We start from the raw sequence: 19,825 nt of genomic DNA, 5'->3' as shown, positions 1-19,825 counted from the left end.
CTTGGTCCTTCTGCAGTCCAAAAACACTGGACATGCTCTATTTTAAAAAGGCTGTTCAAACCTAACCATGCATGAAGATACTTTATATTTCTCTAAAGCCCTGGTGTCCTAACCGTGTCAACATTCAGGAAGTAGTCTGGCTTAATTGATAAAAGATCAGTGGGCAGAGCATAGTGAGTGGAGTTTACAGGCAAGACAAATAGAAAAATGCCTTTTGAGGTGAAGGGTGGGCATTAAAAACAATCACATTTCTAACTTGACCTATGTGGAAAAACACGACTGGTGCATTCCCCCTGTCCTAGCGCAGTAGATGAGGTACTGGGTTTGAGTCCAGAGAATCACAGGTTGTTGATCCCCTCAATTTATTTTATAAATGTATGACATGTACAAAGTGCTAGACATAACATTTTAATTCTATTTTACATCAATGGCTTATCACACACCCTGAGTGGGGTCAGTCCACTTTCACGGGTCGGTTTGAAACATGAATTCTCTTTCAAAGTGCCTTGCCTGGTGAACACAACCCTGGGTTGCTTTGGAGACCAAGAGGGCTCTCAGACTGTAGCTGGAGAGACAAATATACTAGCAGAGCAAGCCAATCTAGACCAGTTGGTACACAGGAAATATTAACTGAAGCAGTCGGGCGGAAGGCAAAGGGGTAGCGGTTCAGGGAGTGTCGGGCCAGTTACCGAAAAAGTCACTAGTTTGAAATCAACAGGCCCAAATTGTTCCTGTAAGTCACTCTGGATAAAACATTTAAATGGTAGTGTTAAGGCTTATCTGACACAGACAATTTTATATCAAGCAATAAGAAACAGACAGCAAAATAAATAAAGGCAGGTGTGCATTTTCCAGTAACAACTAGCTAATCGCATCAGCGGTGAGTTGGCCAATGACAAAGCAGTCAAAGGGACGGACGCCTGTTCCAGTCAACATCTGTCGGCTCCTGTTCTGAAGGCTGAGTCAGGTTGGTATCTCCACGGCAACGGCCATTTCAGACCCACTCCTTGGGGTTTCGTAACACCTCTAGCGTATCGGCCTCCTGGGAACCTTTAGGAGGTTCATGCATGTACTCCCACCTGTGAAGAGAGTCGGCATGAATTAGGCGTCTGGGGCTTTTTCAGTGAGTGCATATAGAAATGTAATGTACACAGCTGACAGAGGGCTCTGGTTGATGCTGTGGTGCAGCTCGGTCATGGTACGAACCATGAGGGACATGCACAGTGTGTGTTCCACAGGGCTCTGCTCAATTTGTATTTTATTTAACGAGGCAATAAGAACATTCTTATTTACAATGACGGCCTAGGAACAGTGGGTTAACTGCCTTGTTCAGGGGCAGAACGACAGATTTGACTCAGTGATTCAATCTAGCAATCTTTCAGTTTTTGGCCCAACACTCTAACCACTAGGCTACCTGCCGCCCCACACAGGCTGTAAAACAGTGATCACTAAGGTCATTAAAGAAATTTAGAGCACTATGTAGGGAATAGTGTGCCTTTTGGGATGTATTCACAGAGCACTGTCTGCTTGTCTCAATGGAAACAGCCAGCTCTCATTTCCCACTAGCACTTTGCTAATTTAGAAGACATTAGTGTTTCACTCTCCAAACAAGTTGCTATGACATGACTCCCTATTCTATGTGACAGTCAATTCAGTTCAACACTACACATTTCTACTTGATCATTGAATAAGCCCTAAAGCATTCACTTCGCTACACAGGCTGTACACAGTACTACAAACACAGGACGTACGCAGTACTACACACACACACACACACAGGACGTACGCAGTACTACACACACACACACAGGGCGTGCGCGGTACCACACACACACACACAGGGCGTGCGCGGTACCACACACACACACAGGCCGTGCGCGGTACCACACACACACAGGCCGTGCGCGGTACCACACACACACAGGCCGTGCGCGGTACCACACACACAGGCCGTGCGCGGTACCACACACACACACAGGCCGTGCGCGGTACCACACACACACAGACCGTGCGCGGTACCACACACACACAGACCGTGCGCGGTACCACACACACACAGACCGTGCGCGGTACCACACACACACAGACCGTGCGCGGTACCACACACACACACACACACACACACAGGCCGTGCGCGGTACCACACACACACACAGGCCGTGCGCGGTACCACACACACACACAGACCGTGCGCGGTACCACACACACACACAGACCGTGCGCGGTACCACACACACACACACAGACCGTGCGCGGTACCACACACACACACAGACCGTGCGCGGTACCACACACACACACACAGACCGTGCGCGGTACCACACACACACACAGACCGTGCGCGGTACCACACACACACACAGACCGTGAGCGGTACCACACACACACACAGGCCGTGCGCGGTACCACACACACACACAGGCCGTGCGCGGTACCACACACACAGGCCGTGCGCCAGCTCTCATTTCCCACTAGCACTTTGCTAATTTAGAAGACATTAGTGTTTCACTCTCCAAACAAGTTGCTATGACATGACTCCCTATTCTATGTGACAGTCAATTCAGTTCAACACTACACATTTCTACTTGATCATTGAATAAGCCCTAGAGCATTCACTTCGCTACACAGGCTGTACACAGTACTACAAACACAGGACGTACGCAGTACTACAAACACAGGACGTACGCAGTACTACACACACACACACAGGGCGTGCGCGGTACCACACACACACACAGGCCGTGCGCGGTACCACACACACAGGCCGTGCGCGGTACCACACACACACAGGGCGTGCGCGGTACCACACACACACAGGGCGTGCGCGGTACCACACACACACAGGGCGTACGCGGTACCACACACACAGGCCGTGCGCGGTACCACACACACAGGCCGTGCGCGGTACCACACACACAGGCCGTGCGCGGTACCACACACACAGGCCGTGCGCGGTACCACACACACAGGCCGTGCGCGGTACCACACACACAGGCCGTGCGCGGTACCACACACACAGGCCGTGCGCGGTACCACACACACAGGCCGTGCGCGGTACCACACACACACAGGGCGTACGCGCTACTACACACACACAGGCCGTAAGCGGTACTACACACACACAGGCCGTAAGCGGTATTACACACACACAGGCCGTAAGCGGTACTACACACACACACAGGCCGTAAGCGGTACTACACACACACACAGGCCGTGCGCGGTACCACACACACAGGCCGTGCGCGGTACCACACACACACAGGGCGTACGCGCTACTACACACACACAGGCCGTAAGCGGTACTACACACACACAGGCCGTAAGTGGTATTACACACACACAGGCCGTAAGCGGTACTACACACACAGGCAGTAAGCGGTACTACACACACACACAGGCCATACGCAGTACTACACACACACAGGCCGTACGCAGTACTACACACACAGGCCGTAAGCGGTACTACACACACACACACAGGCCGTACGCAGTACTACACACACACACACACAAGCCGTACGCAGTACTACACACACACAGGGCGTAAGCAGTACTACACACACACACACAGGGCGTAAGCAGTACTACACACTCACACACACAGGGCGTACGCAGTACTACACACTCACACAGGGCGTACGCAGTACTACACACTCACACAGGGCGTACGCAGTACTACACACACACCGGGCGTACGCAGTACTACACACACACACACAGGGCGTAAGCAGTACTACACACACACACCGGGCGTACGCAGTACTACACACACACACCGGGCGTACGCAGTACTACACACACACACCGGGCGTACGCAGTACTACACACACACACCGGGCGTACGCAGTACTACACACACACCGGGCGTACGCAGTACTACACACACACCGGGCGTACGCAGTACTACACACACCGGGCGTACGCAGTACTACACACACACACACACACACCGGGCGTACGCAGTACTACACACACACAACGGGCGTACGCAGTACCACACACACACACACACACCGGGCGTACGTAGTACTACACACACACACACACACACACACCGGGGGTACTACAAACACACACCGGGCGTACGCAGTACTACACACACACGCGGGGCGTACTCAGTACTACACACACACGGGGCGTACTCAGTACCTCACACACACACTCTAGCGTACGCTAGAGGTCGACCGATTAATCAGAGCCGATTTCATAACAATAACAAAGTTTTCATAACAATCCGAAATTGGTATTTTTTCACACCGATTTTGCCTGATTAAAAAAAAATCTTTATTTAACTAGGCAAGTCAGTTAAGAACACATTCTTATTTTCAATGACGGCCGAGGAACGGTGGGTTAACTGCCTCGTTCAGGGGCAGAACGACAGATTTTCACCTTGTCAGCTCGGGGGATCCAACCTTGCAACCTTACATTTAACTCGTCCGACGCAATAACGACCTGCCTCTCGTTGCACTCCACAAGGAGACTGCCTGTTACGCGAATGCAGTAAGCCAAGGTAAGTTAAACTTATCTTAGAAAAAATAATCAATCAATCATAATCACTAGTTAACTACACATGGTTGATGATATTACTAGATATTTTGTAGCGTGTCCTGCGTTGCATATAATCTGACTGAGCATACAAGTATCTAAGTATCTGACTGAGCGGTGGTAGGCAGAAGCAGGCGCGTGAACATTCATTCAAACAGCACTTTTGGGCGTTTTGCCAGCAGCTCTTCCTTGTGCGTCAAGCATTGTGCTGTTTATGACTTCAAGCCAATCAACTCCCGAGATGAGGCTGGTGTAACCGAAGTGAAATGGCTAGCTTGTTAGCGTGAGCTAATAGCGTTGCAAACGTCACTCACTCTGAGCCTTGGAGTGGTTGTTTCCCTTGCTCTGCATGGGTAACACTGCTTTGAGGGTGGCTGTTGTCGTTGTGTTGCTGGTTCGAGCCCAGGGAGGAGCGAGGAGAGGGACGGAAGCTATACTGTTACACTGGCAATACTAAAGTGTCTATAAGATCATCCAATAGTCAAAGGTTAACTTCTTATCGCTGCAGGGGCAGTTTGAGTAGCTTGGATGAAAGGTGCCCATTGTCAACGGCCAGCTCCTCAGTCTCAGTTGCTAATATATGCATATTATTATTAGGATTGGATAGAAAACACTCTAAAGTTGTCTGTGAGTATAACAGAACTGATATTGCAGGCGAAACCCTGAGGAAAATCAAACCAGGAAGTGGCTTCTATTTTGAAAACTCCATGTTCCATAGCCTCCCTTTGCTCCATTTAAAGGGATATCAACCAGATTCCCTTTCCTATCGCTTCCTCAAGGTGTCAGTCTTCAGACATAGTTTCAGGCTTTTATTTTGAAAAATGAGCCAGAAAGATAACATTGCGTCAAGTGGTCGCATGAGTTTTGCTCGCGCAACAGAGTTTGGACAGCCATTGCTTTTCCCTCTCCTACTGATAAAGACATTTGCGGTTGATATATTATCTATTATATATTTGAAAAACAACCTGAGGATTGATTATAAAAAACATTTGACATGTTTCTGTGGACACGGAAACACACACACACACACACACAGGGCGTACGCAGTACTACACACACACACACACACACACACAGCGTGCGCAGTAGATCACACAGTACTACACACAGAGTCCTGGTCCAAGGTTGCATCCCAATAATCTCTCACTTTTTCCCAAAGTGTTCACTTCCCTTTATGGGTTTAAAAAGTGCAATTTATGAGAAGTAGTGTAAGAGTAAACACATCAGGAGGAAGGAGAGATTATTGGGACGCAACCCCAGTACTCATTCCCAATCACTAGTGCTATACATCCAGTGCTAGCAGCAGCATGACTGTGACGTAACAGTACTAACTTGGCTGTGAGGGGCAGAGACATGAGGATGCTCTCGATCCTGGAGCCTGGGGTGGCCAGTCCAAACTTCACCCCTCTGTCATACACCAGGTTAAATTCCACATACCTGAAAACACACACACACAGACCAAAGACTTAATGGGACACAAGCACAGACACAGAACCAAACTGCTATTACACATGCACAAGCATGTAGGTACACCTAGGGCTGTTACTGTGACCGTATTACCGACACGTTGCCAGTCAAATTCCAAGTGATCGTTTTAGTCACGGTAATTAGGCTTCTCCAAGCTCTGATGCTGCTGATGGTCATTAGTAGCCTACCAAACTTGCTAACTGCCTGGTACTCAGCACTCTATTGTCCCTCTAATCACTCTGACATCAATGCAAATTTAATCGAACACCTCATGAGCTCTTTTATCTATTTAACTAGGCAAGTCAGTTAAGAACAAATTCGTATTTACAATGACGGCCTACCCCGGCCAAACCCTAACCAGGACGACGCTGGGCCAATGGTGCGCCGCCCTATGGGACTCCCAATCACGGCCGGTTGTGATACAGCCCCAGATCGAACCAGGGTCTGTAGTGATGCCTCTAGCAAAGATGCAGTGCCTTAGACCGCTGCGCCACTCGGGAAATGTTACACATCATTTCTATAGGCTATGGAATTGCAATAGAAAACAGAGTGATGGCCTCTACTAAAAAGAGGATCCCATCAGCTTTTTATAGGCTAGTCCTACTATATTTATTTCTCAACTTTCCTAATATTAAGCACATTGCTTATCTTTACAACAGGAGTATAGCCTACCTGGCTGGCATGAAAAGGAACCACGGGAAATGCGTCCTCAATTTGCTATTTAAGTGCATAGATGACATGTATTTATTTTTTTCCTGTTTCGAGGCACGTGCAAGATAATGGACCAGTCTAATTAAAACAAATTTCACACATATACTAAATAATGTATGTAAAGACAAAGATTAAATCATGGACAGTCTGATGGGTGACTTATGAATGATATACTGTATTAATCAAAAGCGCATGCCTTTTTAAGTTGCATACCTCATGTAGCCTAGCCCATATGTCTATATGTTTTGATAAGGTTTGTATCACAACTAAAAGCATGACATGCATAATCGCATTTGTGGTCACGTTTGAGAATGGTGTTTTCCCGCTACTTGATTGCATTTTGGAACATTCGCGCCTGTAGCCTCCTGCCGTGTGCACATTGCTGCGCTTATAATGTGAATAAATAGTCTAATAGTTGATCAACATTTGAAGCTAAAAAAGTTCTGATATGTTGCGTCAGCCTCATTGCTTAAAAATGTTTTTTATTTTTTTATTATGTTAGTGGTTGTATTCATTTGGGATCTATCGCATCCCACAACTGTCCCAGACTATGTTTGAAATATTTATTTCTCGCACAGAATAGGTCAACTTTTGTACTATGGTGGATAGTAGAATGACATAGGCAGCTTATGTCAATCTACTATCCCCCATAGTACAAACGTTGATAGGCTAGTGCTTTTGCTGTTCGTTAGGCCCACTCATCTTGTTGGCTGACAAAGTACATGTGGACAGTTCTTCCAATATCTTTAATGTGCACCTCGGAATTGGATAAGGATGAGCACAGTTGCATCCCCGATGTGTTTGTCTTCACTTGTAGCCTGTGAGAAAGACCCGATCACGTGACGAGCACGCAGCCGGGAGAAGGGAATTATAATTATTATATTCAGCCCAAGGGCACAGCGGCCACTGGCCGCAAAAGGCATGGATTTCTTTAGGGTACATTACGGCTACACAAAGGGGATGCCACAGGGAAATTTGAGGTATTAGCAAGTGCATGTCAAATTGTGAATGAGAGACTGATGAAGTGTGTGCAGCCTGCGCAAAAAAACAAAGCAGAGCTCATGCCTTTTCATGTGACTTTTTTCAAATAATCAGAGTCACATCATGCAGCCTTTGATTTTTTTTTATAGACATTCTAACGCTGGTCTATATTCTTTGATCACAACTAAAGTTGCATAAATAACTAAATTAAGCATATAGGAAGACCGGTTTCTTTGTTAATTGCTCACAGAATAGCGGCATGTGCGCACTCCCTCAGAAATCTTTTGGAGAAAACATCCTTTCTATTTTATTCAGCTATGTTCAATTGTATTCTTCATACTATAAAATAATATAAAACAATGCAAATCTGGTCTGCTAAATTAACTAGTATAGCCCACAGCCATATTGCATAGCCAGATCAGGGCCTAACATAAGGACAAGGAGTATGCCATTCTGTTCTTCTGAAATAAGACTACATTTTCTTCATATCATGTTTCTTTAGACGTGTCTAAAATACATAATGGATTTATTAGACGTTCCAAAAGGTCTGCATCAGTGGCTTGTCGTCTATGCGTGGAAGCCAGGGAGATGCTAAATGTGTTTATGTTAATTAACGGTCAATTACCTTGAGACATGCAGTTATTTGCTTGACAATCACAAAACGTCATGACCGCCACAGCCCGAGGTACACCCACACCCTCTCATTTGTACCCACCTGCCTCTCCGCACCTGCTGCCAGTCCTTCTCCTCTGGGCTGAAGGGGTCATCGAGGTGTTTGTAGACGATGGGCAGGTAACAGGGCACCACGGTCTGGGCACAGCTCCTAACGAAGCTGAACGCCTCCTCCTGGCTGGGAGAGTCCAGGTCGTCAAAGAAGATGCCACCGATGCCCCGCGTCTCGCCACGATGGCGGATGTAGAAGTACCGGTCACACCTGCAGGCAGCAGGAGTGCTTTGAATTAAACTAAGCTTGAGGACAAAAAATGTTGCAGGTTACGGAAACACTTGAATTATACCTGCCCGCAGGTACTGTATATTGCCGTATAACTTGTTATACTCATGATTTTATACCAGCAGGGTTTAATTGAAGTGTTACCAATGTTAATTTCCATAATTGCAGCATAACTTGTACAATGCAGTACTTTTACAGGTATTTGAAACACGGTAGAAATGTTGAGCTACTGGTTTCAATGACTAAACACAGAGGTAGTTATTAGACATGATTACGCTCAATGAAAATGTAACCCAATGTTCTTTAAAAATACAACTACTGTATGTTTGAGTTGAGAGAAGATCAAGACAATCAAAATCAAGATGTCAATCTGGAGGGGATGACCACTGCGTCAATGTGTAAAACACAAACAGCTTATAGGAACCTAGCCATTAAAGTAACACAGACACACACATCCATGTACAGTATCCATACTCACTTACCCTCCCGTTCATTGACACGTCATTCACTAGCTCTGAAGAAATGGCCATTCAACAGCTGAAGATAATGACGAGAAACTCCTTATCCCCGTTGAACAGTAGAGACCCACCCAGTGTAGTCACCCACCCACCCACCCATGAAGTCACCGATATGGGTCGTACCACTTTTTGAAGTCGGGGTAGTACTTGGGGTGATGTTTTTCACAGGCCTCCTTCAGACTGTTGTGAAAGTGAGCGCCATCCTCCTTATTGACATAGGTAGGAGTCAGGTCTGTACCGCCACCAAACCACCACTGTTTAGTGCCTGGGACAGACACACACACACACACGAGAAGACAAGAGCCATCATTCATTATCTCAGCTCCAACACTTGAATGGTGTGACGTCACAGCCTGAAACTCACCATCTTCTTCTTCTATCTCAAAGTATCTGTAGTTGAAGTGCACTGTGGGAATGTGGGGGTTCTTGGGGTGGATGACTGAGCTTACGCCCATGGCACAGAATGGCAGGATGCCTAGGAGTGAACATAATACAATATTATACAATACTGTAATATATATCTCAACCATAGTCGGACTCAAGGATCCCATTCCTGATTCCTTGAACACATCAGGTTGTCGGAATGGCATGAATGGCTCTCTCTGGTCTTGAGTGACACACGTAGCATGAGGTAACACACGGACGGTACTGCAAGACAACATAAGGTATTGCTGAAATGAATGAGGTTGATATGAACCTAGGGCGGCCACTCACCATCTTTCCCTCGGAGAACCTTCCCTCTGCTGCGCATCTGCTTGGCGGCCTCCTCGGTCAGGTTCCCAAACACCACGGACACGTTGACCCCCGCCTTCTCAAACACCTTCCCATCCTGCAGCACACAGCTGATGCCCCCGCCGCCTGATACAGACGCAAGATGTTAAGACAGTGAAGAAAGAGCCAAACACCAAGGCACCTTAATGATGCTATGTAAAACAGACAGTGAGACAATGGCATGGGTGCCGAATGTTGCAAGGTGCTACTGTGGATGTTGGGCTCAGTTTAAAAACAAGGCCAGGGTGGATAACCTTTGGATTAGCCAGAATAGACTCTGATCTTAGTTTACAGCTGCACTGGAGTCGGACAGGCTTCCTGATTAGGTTAAGACACCGCAGAGCCGGCACAAACTATGGCTCGGAAAACGTACCTCAATCCAGAGGTGAGAAATGTGTCGTACTCAGAATTGTCCCATTATCCCAACTGTTACGCCAAGAAGATTGAACGACTGCTAAAATTCTAGCAGTCGGCACAAGAAACTGTTCGTCGGGAGCTTCATGAAAAGCCTAAGATCACCATGCGCAATGCCAAGCATCGGTTGGAGTGGCGTAAAGCCCACCACCGTTGGACTCTGGAGCAGTGAATCACGCTTCACCATCCGGCCTGCACAGAACCCTGACCTCAACCCCATCGAACCACCTTTGGGATGAATTGGAACGCAGACTGCGAGCCGGCCCTAATTCCCCAACATCAATGCCTGAACTCACTAATGCTCTTGTGACTGAATGCATGTTCCCGCAGCAATGCTTAAACATCTATTAAAGAGTGGAGGCTGTTATAGCAGCAAATCATTCCATGATTTTGGAATGAGATGTTAGATGAGCAGATGTCCACATACTTTTGGTCTTATAGTGTTGGTCTACGTTGGCCTATAGGTAAGATGCTCTGGCCTTAGGTTGGGGTTCCTAACCGACTATCCATGCGGGATGGGTACGTGTGTACCAAATGGCACGTGCCAAAGGGAGCGATTACATGCCTTCTTTCCGTTCCCACTTGTCCACTTTGAACTTGCCGCCGTCCACCTCCTAGAGCGCTCTGCAGAACTCCGCCTGAGTCTCCATGATCAGCATCTCCATCCTCGTGCACATTTCCTCTTTTTTCTGCTGCAGCACTTTGACGTCAGTACACGGCGGAGACATGAACTTCTTGCATTTCTCCGATATCTCCGTCTCCTCTGTTTTGGTGATCATGGTTGCCCTTTCAGCCCGCTGAAAGTGACTAGCGCTTGCCACAAAACCCACCACTGCCGCCGCTGCTCCAGCAACCAGCAGGGCGCTTCTCCTGGTTCGCCCGGTTGCCGTTTTGCCTGCAGTCCCATTGGACATGAACTGCACTCCAGTAGCTTTGGGAACCCATCTCGCTCCCGGAAGCGGAGTTAACCAGCGGACCGAAGTGTTATGGAAGAAAGATATGCGCGAGTCCACTATGGAACCTCGCGTTGAATACGGAAAAAAACATAGTCTCGCCGTGGTTTGCGCCGTTCTGTTCATGGAATAAAGAACGATGGTCGCCATGATTTGTAAATTATCTAGCTGTCATCTCCATGTAAAATGCACAGTTTGTAGACATCCATCTAGCAAAACTGAAAACTACAATCACAAGTAGACAGCCGCGCAGGCACGCTAAGGACCGGGGGTGTGTCCTTGTCTTGAACCGAGCGAGGAGGCATGGGAAATGGTGTTCTCGATGAGTCTGTCCAGGTTTGTTTGATTGATAGTAAATTACAGCAAACAGCAAGACCCACAAGCCAGTGCTTTTCTGTAGGCGTGTCGTTATTATCCAGAACGTGATAAGAGACCCCTTTCTTCTCTGCTTATCCGCTCTTTGCCAAGATAGTAATTGAAAAATAATAATTGTCGCATAATGACGAATGGATTTATTTTCTTATTCACATGTTATTAAAGCATGACGTAAAATATGCCACATAGGTCTTCATTTATTTATGTCACTATTTCCAACAACACAAAGACAAGACGTGCACTTAATTCCTCATAATAACATGTTCATAATACCATTTTGGAGCACATATTTAGAGTGTAGCCTACGCTAGTCTATAAAATCCTTCCCAGTACTCATGACTGACAGTTTGATAGATGTATAGATGTGTCTGTGTGCATTGAGGTGAAGAAGTGTGTGTTTGCGCGAGTGTGAGAGACTTGTTTTCTGTTTTACGCATGTGCGTGTTGTAGGTCTCTATGACAACAGGACTATTAAAGCCTTTAGTGGAGCAGGGGAGAGGGACACGCACAGGAGATTATCTGGACAGGTGCTCCGGCCGGCTTGTATCACCAAAATGTAGGCCATTAAAACGAATAACGAGTTCCCACATAAGAGGATATAATACACATTATTTTATTTTTATTCTGAGTAAAAAGGAGACGCACAAGCATCTGGTAGTGGTGAGTTCATTTCGATGTTTGGGTAACGGTACGGTTGTGCTTTAACTATTTCAGACTTGCGCCTCATAATAAAGTGTGTAGGCTATTGCTTGTGGAAATAGTAGCCTATTCTAATGTTACATCATCGTGTTAGGCTTCTATGTTTCCTCTTGAATTGGGGCCTAGAGACCAGGCTATGTCTGTCTGTCACATCACGCAGTCCTGTTGTATCAGTAATATTCTACAAGCTGCAATAAATCTGCCAGTAACTCCAACAACAGTTAAGACAAGTTAGCCTATTTCACAATACGATCCCATAATAAAAAATAATGCAAACAACTGCACCTGTCCCAGGTTGAAGTGTTTATCCTGCGCTATGCGTCATTTGGCCATGGGAGGGCCACGGGAGTCGTGAATACAGGTTCACTATAGTATTGTGTGACATATGATCTGTGAGTGTTCAGAAGTTGTATGCTTGTGATGTGTGCTCAAAACAGTCGGGAATGCTATTCTATTTTAGTTGTATGAGGGATTGTCAATGCACAAACTCGAACTGAACTGGTGTGAATTTAAATACAATGGACGTATGTATACCCTTGGAAGTATAATTATGGGGCTATCATCACAATTGGCCCTGCATATACAATGCTCCGGTTGATCTTCTATTGTCCTTCACGCTATTCCTTTGGAGAAGATGAGTCTGGTGCCAACGAGCACTAGGACCCAGGAGGAGTATGAGGACGACTTTGAGAAGGACCTGGATTGGCTGATCAGTGAGGAGGGGACGAACGATGGCCAGGTAGGTCAGTGTGGATTGGCTGATCAGCGAGGACGGGTGGACCGACGGCCAGGTAGGTCAGAGGGATTGGCTGATAAGCGGGAAGGGGAGGAGCGACGGCCAGGTAAGTCAGAGGGATTGGCTGATAAGCGGGAAGGGGAGAAGCGACGGCCAGGTAGGTCAGAGGGATTGGCTGATAAGCGGGAAGGGGTGGACCGACGGCCAGGTAGGTCAGAGGGATTGGCTGATAAGTGGGAAGGGGAGGAGCGACGGCCAGGTAGGTCAGCGGGGATTAGCTGATCAGTGAGGACCCAGGGCTGCGTTAAGTACGTTTTTATGTTCTGGAACGTTCCACTGACCGGAACCGGTGCTGTACTGAACGTCCAGTTGAAAAAAGGGGAGGGGTTGGGTTGTGGGTTGGGCAACGCTGTCAGCAGAGCCACTGCCTTTTAATGTCACTCATTGCTTCAAGCCACACCTTGCCACACCCACTAAATGGGAGCAAACACACCTCAAAGTCTATTCAAGAACGTATAACAACGTTTTGGGGAAACGTGTCGTTCAGTACAAACCGTTCGGCAACGTAGCAAACAGTTCAAGTGAACTGAATGCACCTCAGGAGCAACGGCCAAGTAGGTCAGTGAGCCGCTGGGTCGCCCGGCTTGCCCACTTCCTGTGACAATGTCACAGGGATCTTTTGAGTAGGAAGGCGAAAGCAACCAACTGTAAACAAAAGTTAAGGAGTGAAGTGGGGGAAAGTGCATCTGGGACAGCCGAAGGTCGGACACAAATATCACTTTCAACTATACATGAATGGCGGCAAAGTTGGTTCCTGTTTTAGTCAGGTCTTTGGTCATGATCACACGAGTCAAACAAAAACACCCTAATGATTGGTTGGCAATAGAGCCTCCCACAACGCAGGTAATGGCTGCAGGATGAAGTTGGTGAAGAGCAACTGCAGAAATACATTTGCAGTCAAAATTTCATGACTTTTGATCTGTTGTAAAGCTCATGCAGTCGTCATGCAAGCGCAAATCTGACTATTTTTTTAACCCCATAATACAACACACTTTGGAAGGCGGTGACCAACGATGGTCACCAACCTGATAAAAGTGATCTGCTCAAATGCGCCCACAGTTTGTGGTGTTGTGTTACCGTGCGCCTGCATCTCAGTGTATGTGTGTGAAATCCAACCCACTGACACACATCCAGACACTTTCATTGGGCCACAGCTATAGGGCTCTGGACTGGGTACATTGATAACCACACACACATACACACAGTCGTCATGTCTCTCACAAAGTATCAAAGTACCTAATTAACATATCGTTTGCTGACACACTGTCTGCTGAGAGACTCAGGTGAATAGAACTCCGTCACTCCTCCTCAACAGGAACCTGACTACGAGGACATCGAGGCTGAAATAGACAAGGAGCTGAAGGAGGAGGGGAAGGAGGAAGAGAAAAAGCGAGGGAGGAAGGAGGACAAGAAAAGCCTGAAGGAGGAGAAGTGGGCGAGCGAGTCAGAGAAGGCGGAGGAGGAGGAGAGGTGGCCCTCGCCCATGGAACCTTTGGAATTCGACTCTGACCGAGACAGTCCATATAAGGGCGGATCCCCCCTAGCGCCGCCACCTCCGGTGCTGGAAGACCAACCGGAAGAGGAGAAGAAGTACATCCTGGAGAAGATCCAGCTAGCCAATCGGCAGCTGCAGGACCAGGAAGCGCCGGACATGACTCGGCGCCGACGCCTTCACTTCAAAGAAACGCTGGTGGATTTGGTGGTGGCGCCACTGGAGTACGAGAAAGACAGCAGCACCCCCCAAAAGACGGGGGTGGTAGAGCAGGTGAGCAGCACGGCCAGCAAGGAAATGGAGGTAGAGAGTGAGGTGTCAGGGAAGCTCTCTGAGCTGAAGCTCAACCCTCGGGAAGGGGAAGGAGGAGGGCAGGGGCTCAAGGGTGGGGGTGGTGGGGAGGCTGGCCAGAGTGGACTGGGGAAAGAGGGCAAAGTCCTGGTGGAGAAAGATGGCAAGTTTGACCTTGTCAGCCTGAAGGAGGTGGAGAGCCGTGGCCTGATGCTGCCACCTTTAGCGAGCTTCCCCAGCGACAACTCACGCTTGTCCTCCCGTCCAAGTGACCTAAGCCCGAACAAGACCCCCACATCCTCCCCGCTGCGTCCCATCTCTAGCACTATGTCCATAGGGATCGAGCACCACCGCGCCCCCAGACCTCCGGCCCAGCCCAGGAACCGGCCCAACTCGGCCAGTCACAGCCAGAGGGGCAGCGGGGGGAGGGGCACCAAGCGCAGGGTGCAGTCGGCCAACAGTGCCCCTACCCAGCAGGCCACCTTCACTCTCTCGCCCCAACAGAAGGAGCTACTGAACAAAATACAGGAGAGGAGAGAGAGGCTCGCCAGAGAGGTGGGGAGCACAGTGCTTATCATGAAAGATAAATCCCCTTTTCTGTTTTCCTGTGTAACTCTTTCTACCTCTCCCCCTTCTGCTTTTATATGATCCTCCTTGCTTCCCCTCTCTCTTTATCTCCCCGACTCCTCTCTCTCTCTCTATATATATTTCTACCCCTGCCCCTTCTCTCAGGAGGAGCAGAGGAAGAGGGAGGAGGATGAGCAGAAGCGTCAGGAGAATGAGCTGGCGTTCCGGGCATGGCTGGTGAGGAAGAGGGAGCAGTTGCAGGAGGAGAAGAGGATCGACAGAGCCCAGGAGATGGAGAGAAGGAATGGCAGGGTACGCACAGGCCACTAGAGGGCGACACTAGCACACAAGCACAGGCTGTAGTAGTACTGTAATTGTACTGTAGTAGTACTTTGTAGAAATCAGTGCTTTCAGCTAAATGTACATGCTATTTACTTAAATAATTTAATAAATAAAGGGAAGAAAGTTATTTTCTAATACGTATTATAAAGAAATTAAAAAGTTGTTATTGGGTATCTGTATGCTAAACTGCTATAATCTTTTGTGCAATCATAGAATATACTGCATCAGAAAGCTTGTGAAAAGCAAATCCAAGAAAGTAGGATAGTGAGTGAAAACGTTTTGACTAGATTTTTCCCCGTGTCCCGCCTCCCTCAGAGGGAGCACAGTGACCCAGGCGAGGCCTTTAAGTCGTGGCTGCAGAGGAAACACGAACAACAGCAGAGAGACAGACAGCTGGAGGAGATGAAGAGGCTGGAGGAGGAGAGTGGATTCTACATGCACAACCGAGAAGAGTGTGAACGAGCCTTCAAACTGTGAGTCCCTACTCAGTCTGTCTACTGTTGAAGGGCCTTGGAGATAGTCTGGACCATTGCTTTCCAAACCTGTTCCTGGAGAGCTGCCATCCTGTAGGTTTTCGCTCCAACCCTAATCTAGCGCTCCTGATTCTAATAATTAGCTGGTTGATAAGCTGGATCATGTTAGTTACAACTGGGGTTGGAGTTAAAAACCTATATCAGGGTAGCTCTTCAGGAACCGGGTTGGATCGCCCTGGTCCTGGACACTCAAGATCTTTTAAATAATGTGTCCGGTTCTCTCTCTCTCTCTCTCCTCAGGTGGCTGAAGAAGAAGCGGGCAGAGAAGCGGGCGGAGCAGCAGGCGGCCAGAGAGCGCTCCCGCAGGCTGGTGTTTGAGGAGCGGCGCGCCAGGCGCATGCAGGACCTCCTGTGCACCGTCAACGAGACCAAGCCTTTCCGCTTCACTGAGCACCTGGCGTACCGCTTCTGAACCCACCATTCGCAATTCGAGAGGAAATAGTCGAGATCTGAGCAAAGCTAAGAGTACAGGATACACAGAGACACATGAACACGGATGAAATTGTATACGACTTAGGGCCTACATAGTTGTCCATTTTTGCTCTATAAAAGGTACAACTTATTGTTTTTGGGGGGGGGGGGGAAATCACCAAAGAAATCTAGGCTCTGTTCCAGTATCAACTAGCATACAACTTAAAATGAGGCATTTTTACTGAAAGTGAATCTTTAGATGGGATCAGCACTGTTGACTACTGTTGAGAGAAGGGCTTTGTTTTCTACCTTTTCATTTGTCACAGATGATCTCCGAAGTTCTGTTCCCTTCGACGTTACCTCGTAAGACATGCACAACTCCTCAGGGTTCCGAATTGATCAGGCGTCGGGGATCAATCCCGTGCTCGCTGTGTACAGTATATAAAGAGATTATTTGAGCAAATGAATGATTATAACCAAGGTGACTGGCTCAATAGCTGTGCGACGACAAATATATATACAGAATGTGATCATAGGTCTACTGGCACTTGTTCTCTACATTGTCAACAGCCTCCTCTCTGTTGCTGATGCACTTTAACCTAGCCTACTAGAAGACATTGAGCTCACCAATGCCTGCAGTGCTAGTAGGTCGTCTCGGTGTGGGTAGCCCATATTGCCACTGTTACCACAATGCCTTTATAAACCGTTTGTCACCGAGTGTTTTTAAGTTTATTCTTAAATCTATCTTAAGTTAGGTCCTTTGTAGTAGTGGCATCTACGCCGACCACATTGTCTTCCGTCCGAGGGCGTCATTCTACGGCTTCATTCTGAAGATGTTTTGAGGGTGGGGGTGCTGCGAAGATTTTTTTGGGTGTGTGCATTTTTTCCGGATTTCTCAGTGGGTGCTGGAGCACCCCTATTTCCCACGGCTATCTGATTTGAGACAATGCACTTACTATAGATGCTAAGAGATTTAAAAAGAACGATGGTTTGATACGGCATACATCGTTTGTAATTAGACAAGTCTGAGTTGGAACAGTCAGTACTATGCATAATTCACCTCTATGTTTATCTTGATATGTAAGATCGATTTACTTATCGTCATATTCATGTATAGATTTTCAAATACATTTTTGTAAAACCACTACATGAAATGATGTTGGTTTACAACTGAACCTATAGACAATGTGTTCAAATTGTAAACAATTTACAAGTTCCCAAATAATAAAGGACACGGTTTAAGTTATTTATTGAAATATTGTCTTTTTAATTTATAAGTACACATTAACAACAAAATAGATGGATACAACAATTTGTTTGTGCTACAGCAATTTATATTTAAATATTAGTGAGTGGCCATCCTCCCTATCAAAAGATAAGATAAAACCCCTAATCTAACTTAAAATGCATAAGTTACGTATAGTTAGCAGTTGTAATCATTGAAATATCATAGTACACAAGGCACGTTCTTTCCATTGAATTTTAACAGTGTGTGTGCCTGTCTGTCTATTTTGACCCAGGAAATGAGGAAGTTTCGAAAGGAAAGGACACCTATAAGCCACCTTAAAATAGGAATTCCTTTAAACAGGAATAAATGACATCTTTTATTAAAAAGCTTCTAATATCAAATGCCGACAATTGCAATAGCAGCTGTCTATCTTAAAAACAGACACGTAAAACACACAACAACAACAAAACACACTCCATGCCCGTGTGTCAGCTAACTTGTAAACAGTTATCTTGCTCGGCGTTTGATTGCAATTGACGGGAGGGATTAGCTCTGGTCCAAGGCGTTAGTAAGGCTTGCTAACGCCATGGACCAGAGCTAGGGAGGGATGTGAGTCACGAAAACGGTGTCTCTTCACCACACCACAAACGAGAAGAAAGTGCACGGGAAAATAGTGACAGATCAGTTCAGTCATCGTTGTCAGTCACCGAAAGGGATTTACAGCTCCCTGTTTGTAAAGAAAAGCCTGACCTCTTTCTCTCGGTGAATGCATATACTCCAGCCAATGTTTCAGTGAATAAGTAGATGAAACATATCAACTGTGTTTACACCGCCCGAAGGAGATAATCCCACGGCCGATTTGTTTTATGAGTTCATGTTTGAAACGTTATAAACAGCCCGTTGTCTTTTCTATAACAAGAGAACGGCAATGTCGACTGCTGTTCTTCTCTTTCGCTTGATCACAGTGCAGTAAGAACTGTTCATATGTATGACAGGTCTGTGTTGTAACAACCTTGTGCGCGCGCACACCCGCACACTACACAAAGTCATCACAAAGGGAACTGAGCATTTTAAGTCATCGCAAAGTGAACTGGACCTTATAAAGTCATCACAAAGTCAACTGGACCTTATAAAGTCAACTGGACCTTATAAAGTCGTCACAAAGTCAACTGGACCTTATAAAGTGTGAGGCACAATGACTGGGTTTCACCCCAACAGAGAGAGAGAGAGAGAGAGAGAGTCAATGGAAAGAAAAACAAAGACCCAAACGCGAACTCAAGTACTGGTATGTACAGAAGGAGAAAAAAATCACAACAACAGACTAAATGCCACGACGGCAACACAAACAACTATATAACCTTGCACTTCAAACAGTACAAAAATAAAATTGTTCTGATCCAAACTTCATTAAATAAATAGATAGATATAAAGATTTGGGGGGTGCTGGGCTGGGGGCCGGCGGACTACTACAGCTCGTCTTTGGGGTTGATGTTGAGGCTTGTGTCCCACTGTGATTGGCTGCTCTGGTTGTCCAACGCCTGCATCACCTCATCTGCCTGCAGGCGCTCCTAGAGGAGAAAGAGAGAGAGAGAGGGAGAAAAGAGAGGAGGAGTTATGTCTCGTGACATAAACATCTTCCCGAAATAATCATCTTCCTAACTAAAGAGCAATAAATATATCCCTAAATCAATAGCCATTATAAACATCTTGTACATAACATGATGTACTATACTCTAGACATGTGTCTCTGTGAAAGACATAATCAAAGAAGACATTATG

At 46.9% G+C, this 19,825-nt stretch overlaps 3 protein-coding genes across 5 annotated transcripts in view; 1 reads left to right on the top strand and 2 right to left on the bottom strand.

The window, feature by feature from the left end:
* Positions 1-38: 38 nt before the first annotated feature.
* Positions 39-11,605, bottom strand: LOC110524036 (oxygen-dependent coproporphyrinogen-III oxidase, mitochondrial). The gene is given in 7 exon segments (XM_021603332.2): positions 39-1,079; positions 5,878-5,982; positions 8,420-8,638; positions 9,298-9,439; positions 9,539-9,649; positions 9,889-10,032; positions 10,925-11,605. Coding segments are annotated over 7 exon segments (1,344 nt in total). The 5' UTR covers positions 11,463-11,605; the 3' UTR covers positions 39-994.
* Positions 11,606-12,134: 529 nt separating this feature from the next.
* On the top strand, positions 12,135-18,064 carry ccdc181 (coiled-coil domain containing 181). 2 transcript variants are annotated; one of them, XM_021603329.2, is made up of 6 exons: positions 12,136-12,347; positions 13,021-13,125; positions 14,498-15,520; positions 15,698-15,844; positions 16,190-16,347; positions 16,648-18,064. In XM_021603329.2, the coding sequence occupies exons 1-6, from the start codon at positions 12,144-12,146 to the stop codon at positions 16,817-16,819; spliced, it is 1,809 nt and encodes a 602-aa protein (XP_021459004.1). In that variant the 5' UTR covers positions 12,136-12,143; the 3' UTR covers positions 16,820-18,064. The 2 variants fall into 2 exon arrangements, with proteins under 2 accessions (XP_021459006.1, XP_021459004.1); XM_021603331.2 differs by having other exon boundaries at positions 12,135-13,125.
* Positions 16,983-19,825, bottom strand: part of LOC110524034 (prolyl 3-hydroxylase 2) — a 95,934-nt gene continuing 93,091 nt past the window's right edge. For both annotated transcript variants that reach the window (XM_021603327.2, XM_021603328.2), the window contains one exon: positions 16,983-19,614. In XM_021603327.2, coding sequence (XP_021459002.2) covers positions 19,513-19,614 — 102 coding nt within the window. In that variant the 3' untranslated portion in view covers positions 16,983-19,512. The remainder of the gene's footprint in view (positions 19,615-19,825) is intronic.

This window comes from Oncorhynchus mykiss, chromosome 5 (genome assembly GCF_013265735.2).
Source record: "Oncorhynchus mykiss isolate Arlee chromosome 5, USDA_OmykA_1.1, whole genome shotgun sequence".
Lineage (NCBI taxonomy): Eukaryota > Metazoa > Chordata > Actinopteri > Salmoniformes > Salmonidae > Oncorhynchus > Oncorhynchus mykiss.
The sequence above is the reverse complement of the archived record's forward strand: the minus strand, read 5'-3'. Positions and strand labels throughout refer to the sequence as shown.

Coding starts and splice junctions, on each gene's coding strand:
- ccdc181 (XM_021603329.2), top strand. CDS start 12,144: ATGACAACAGGACTATTAAAGCCTTTAGTGGAGCAGGGGAGAGGGACA. Junction 12,348..13,020: donor CGCACAAGCATCTGGTAGTG/GTGAGTTCATTT, acceptor CCTTTGGAGAAG/ATGAGTCTGGTGCCAACGAG. Junction 15,521..15,697: donor GAGAGAGGCTCGCCAGAGAG/GTGGGGAGCACA, acceptor CCCTTCTCTCAG/GAGGAGCAGAGGAAGAGGGA.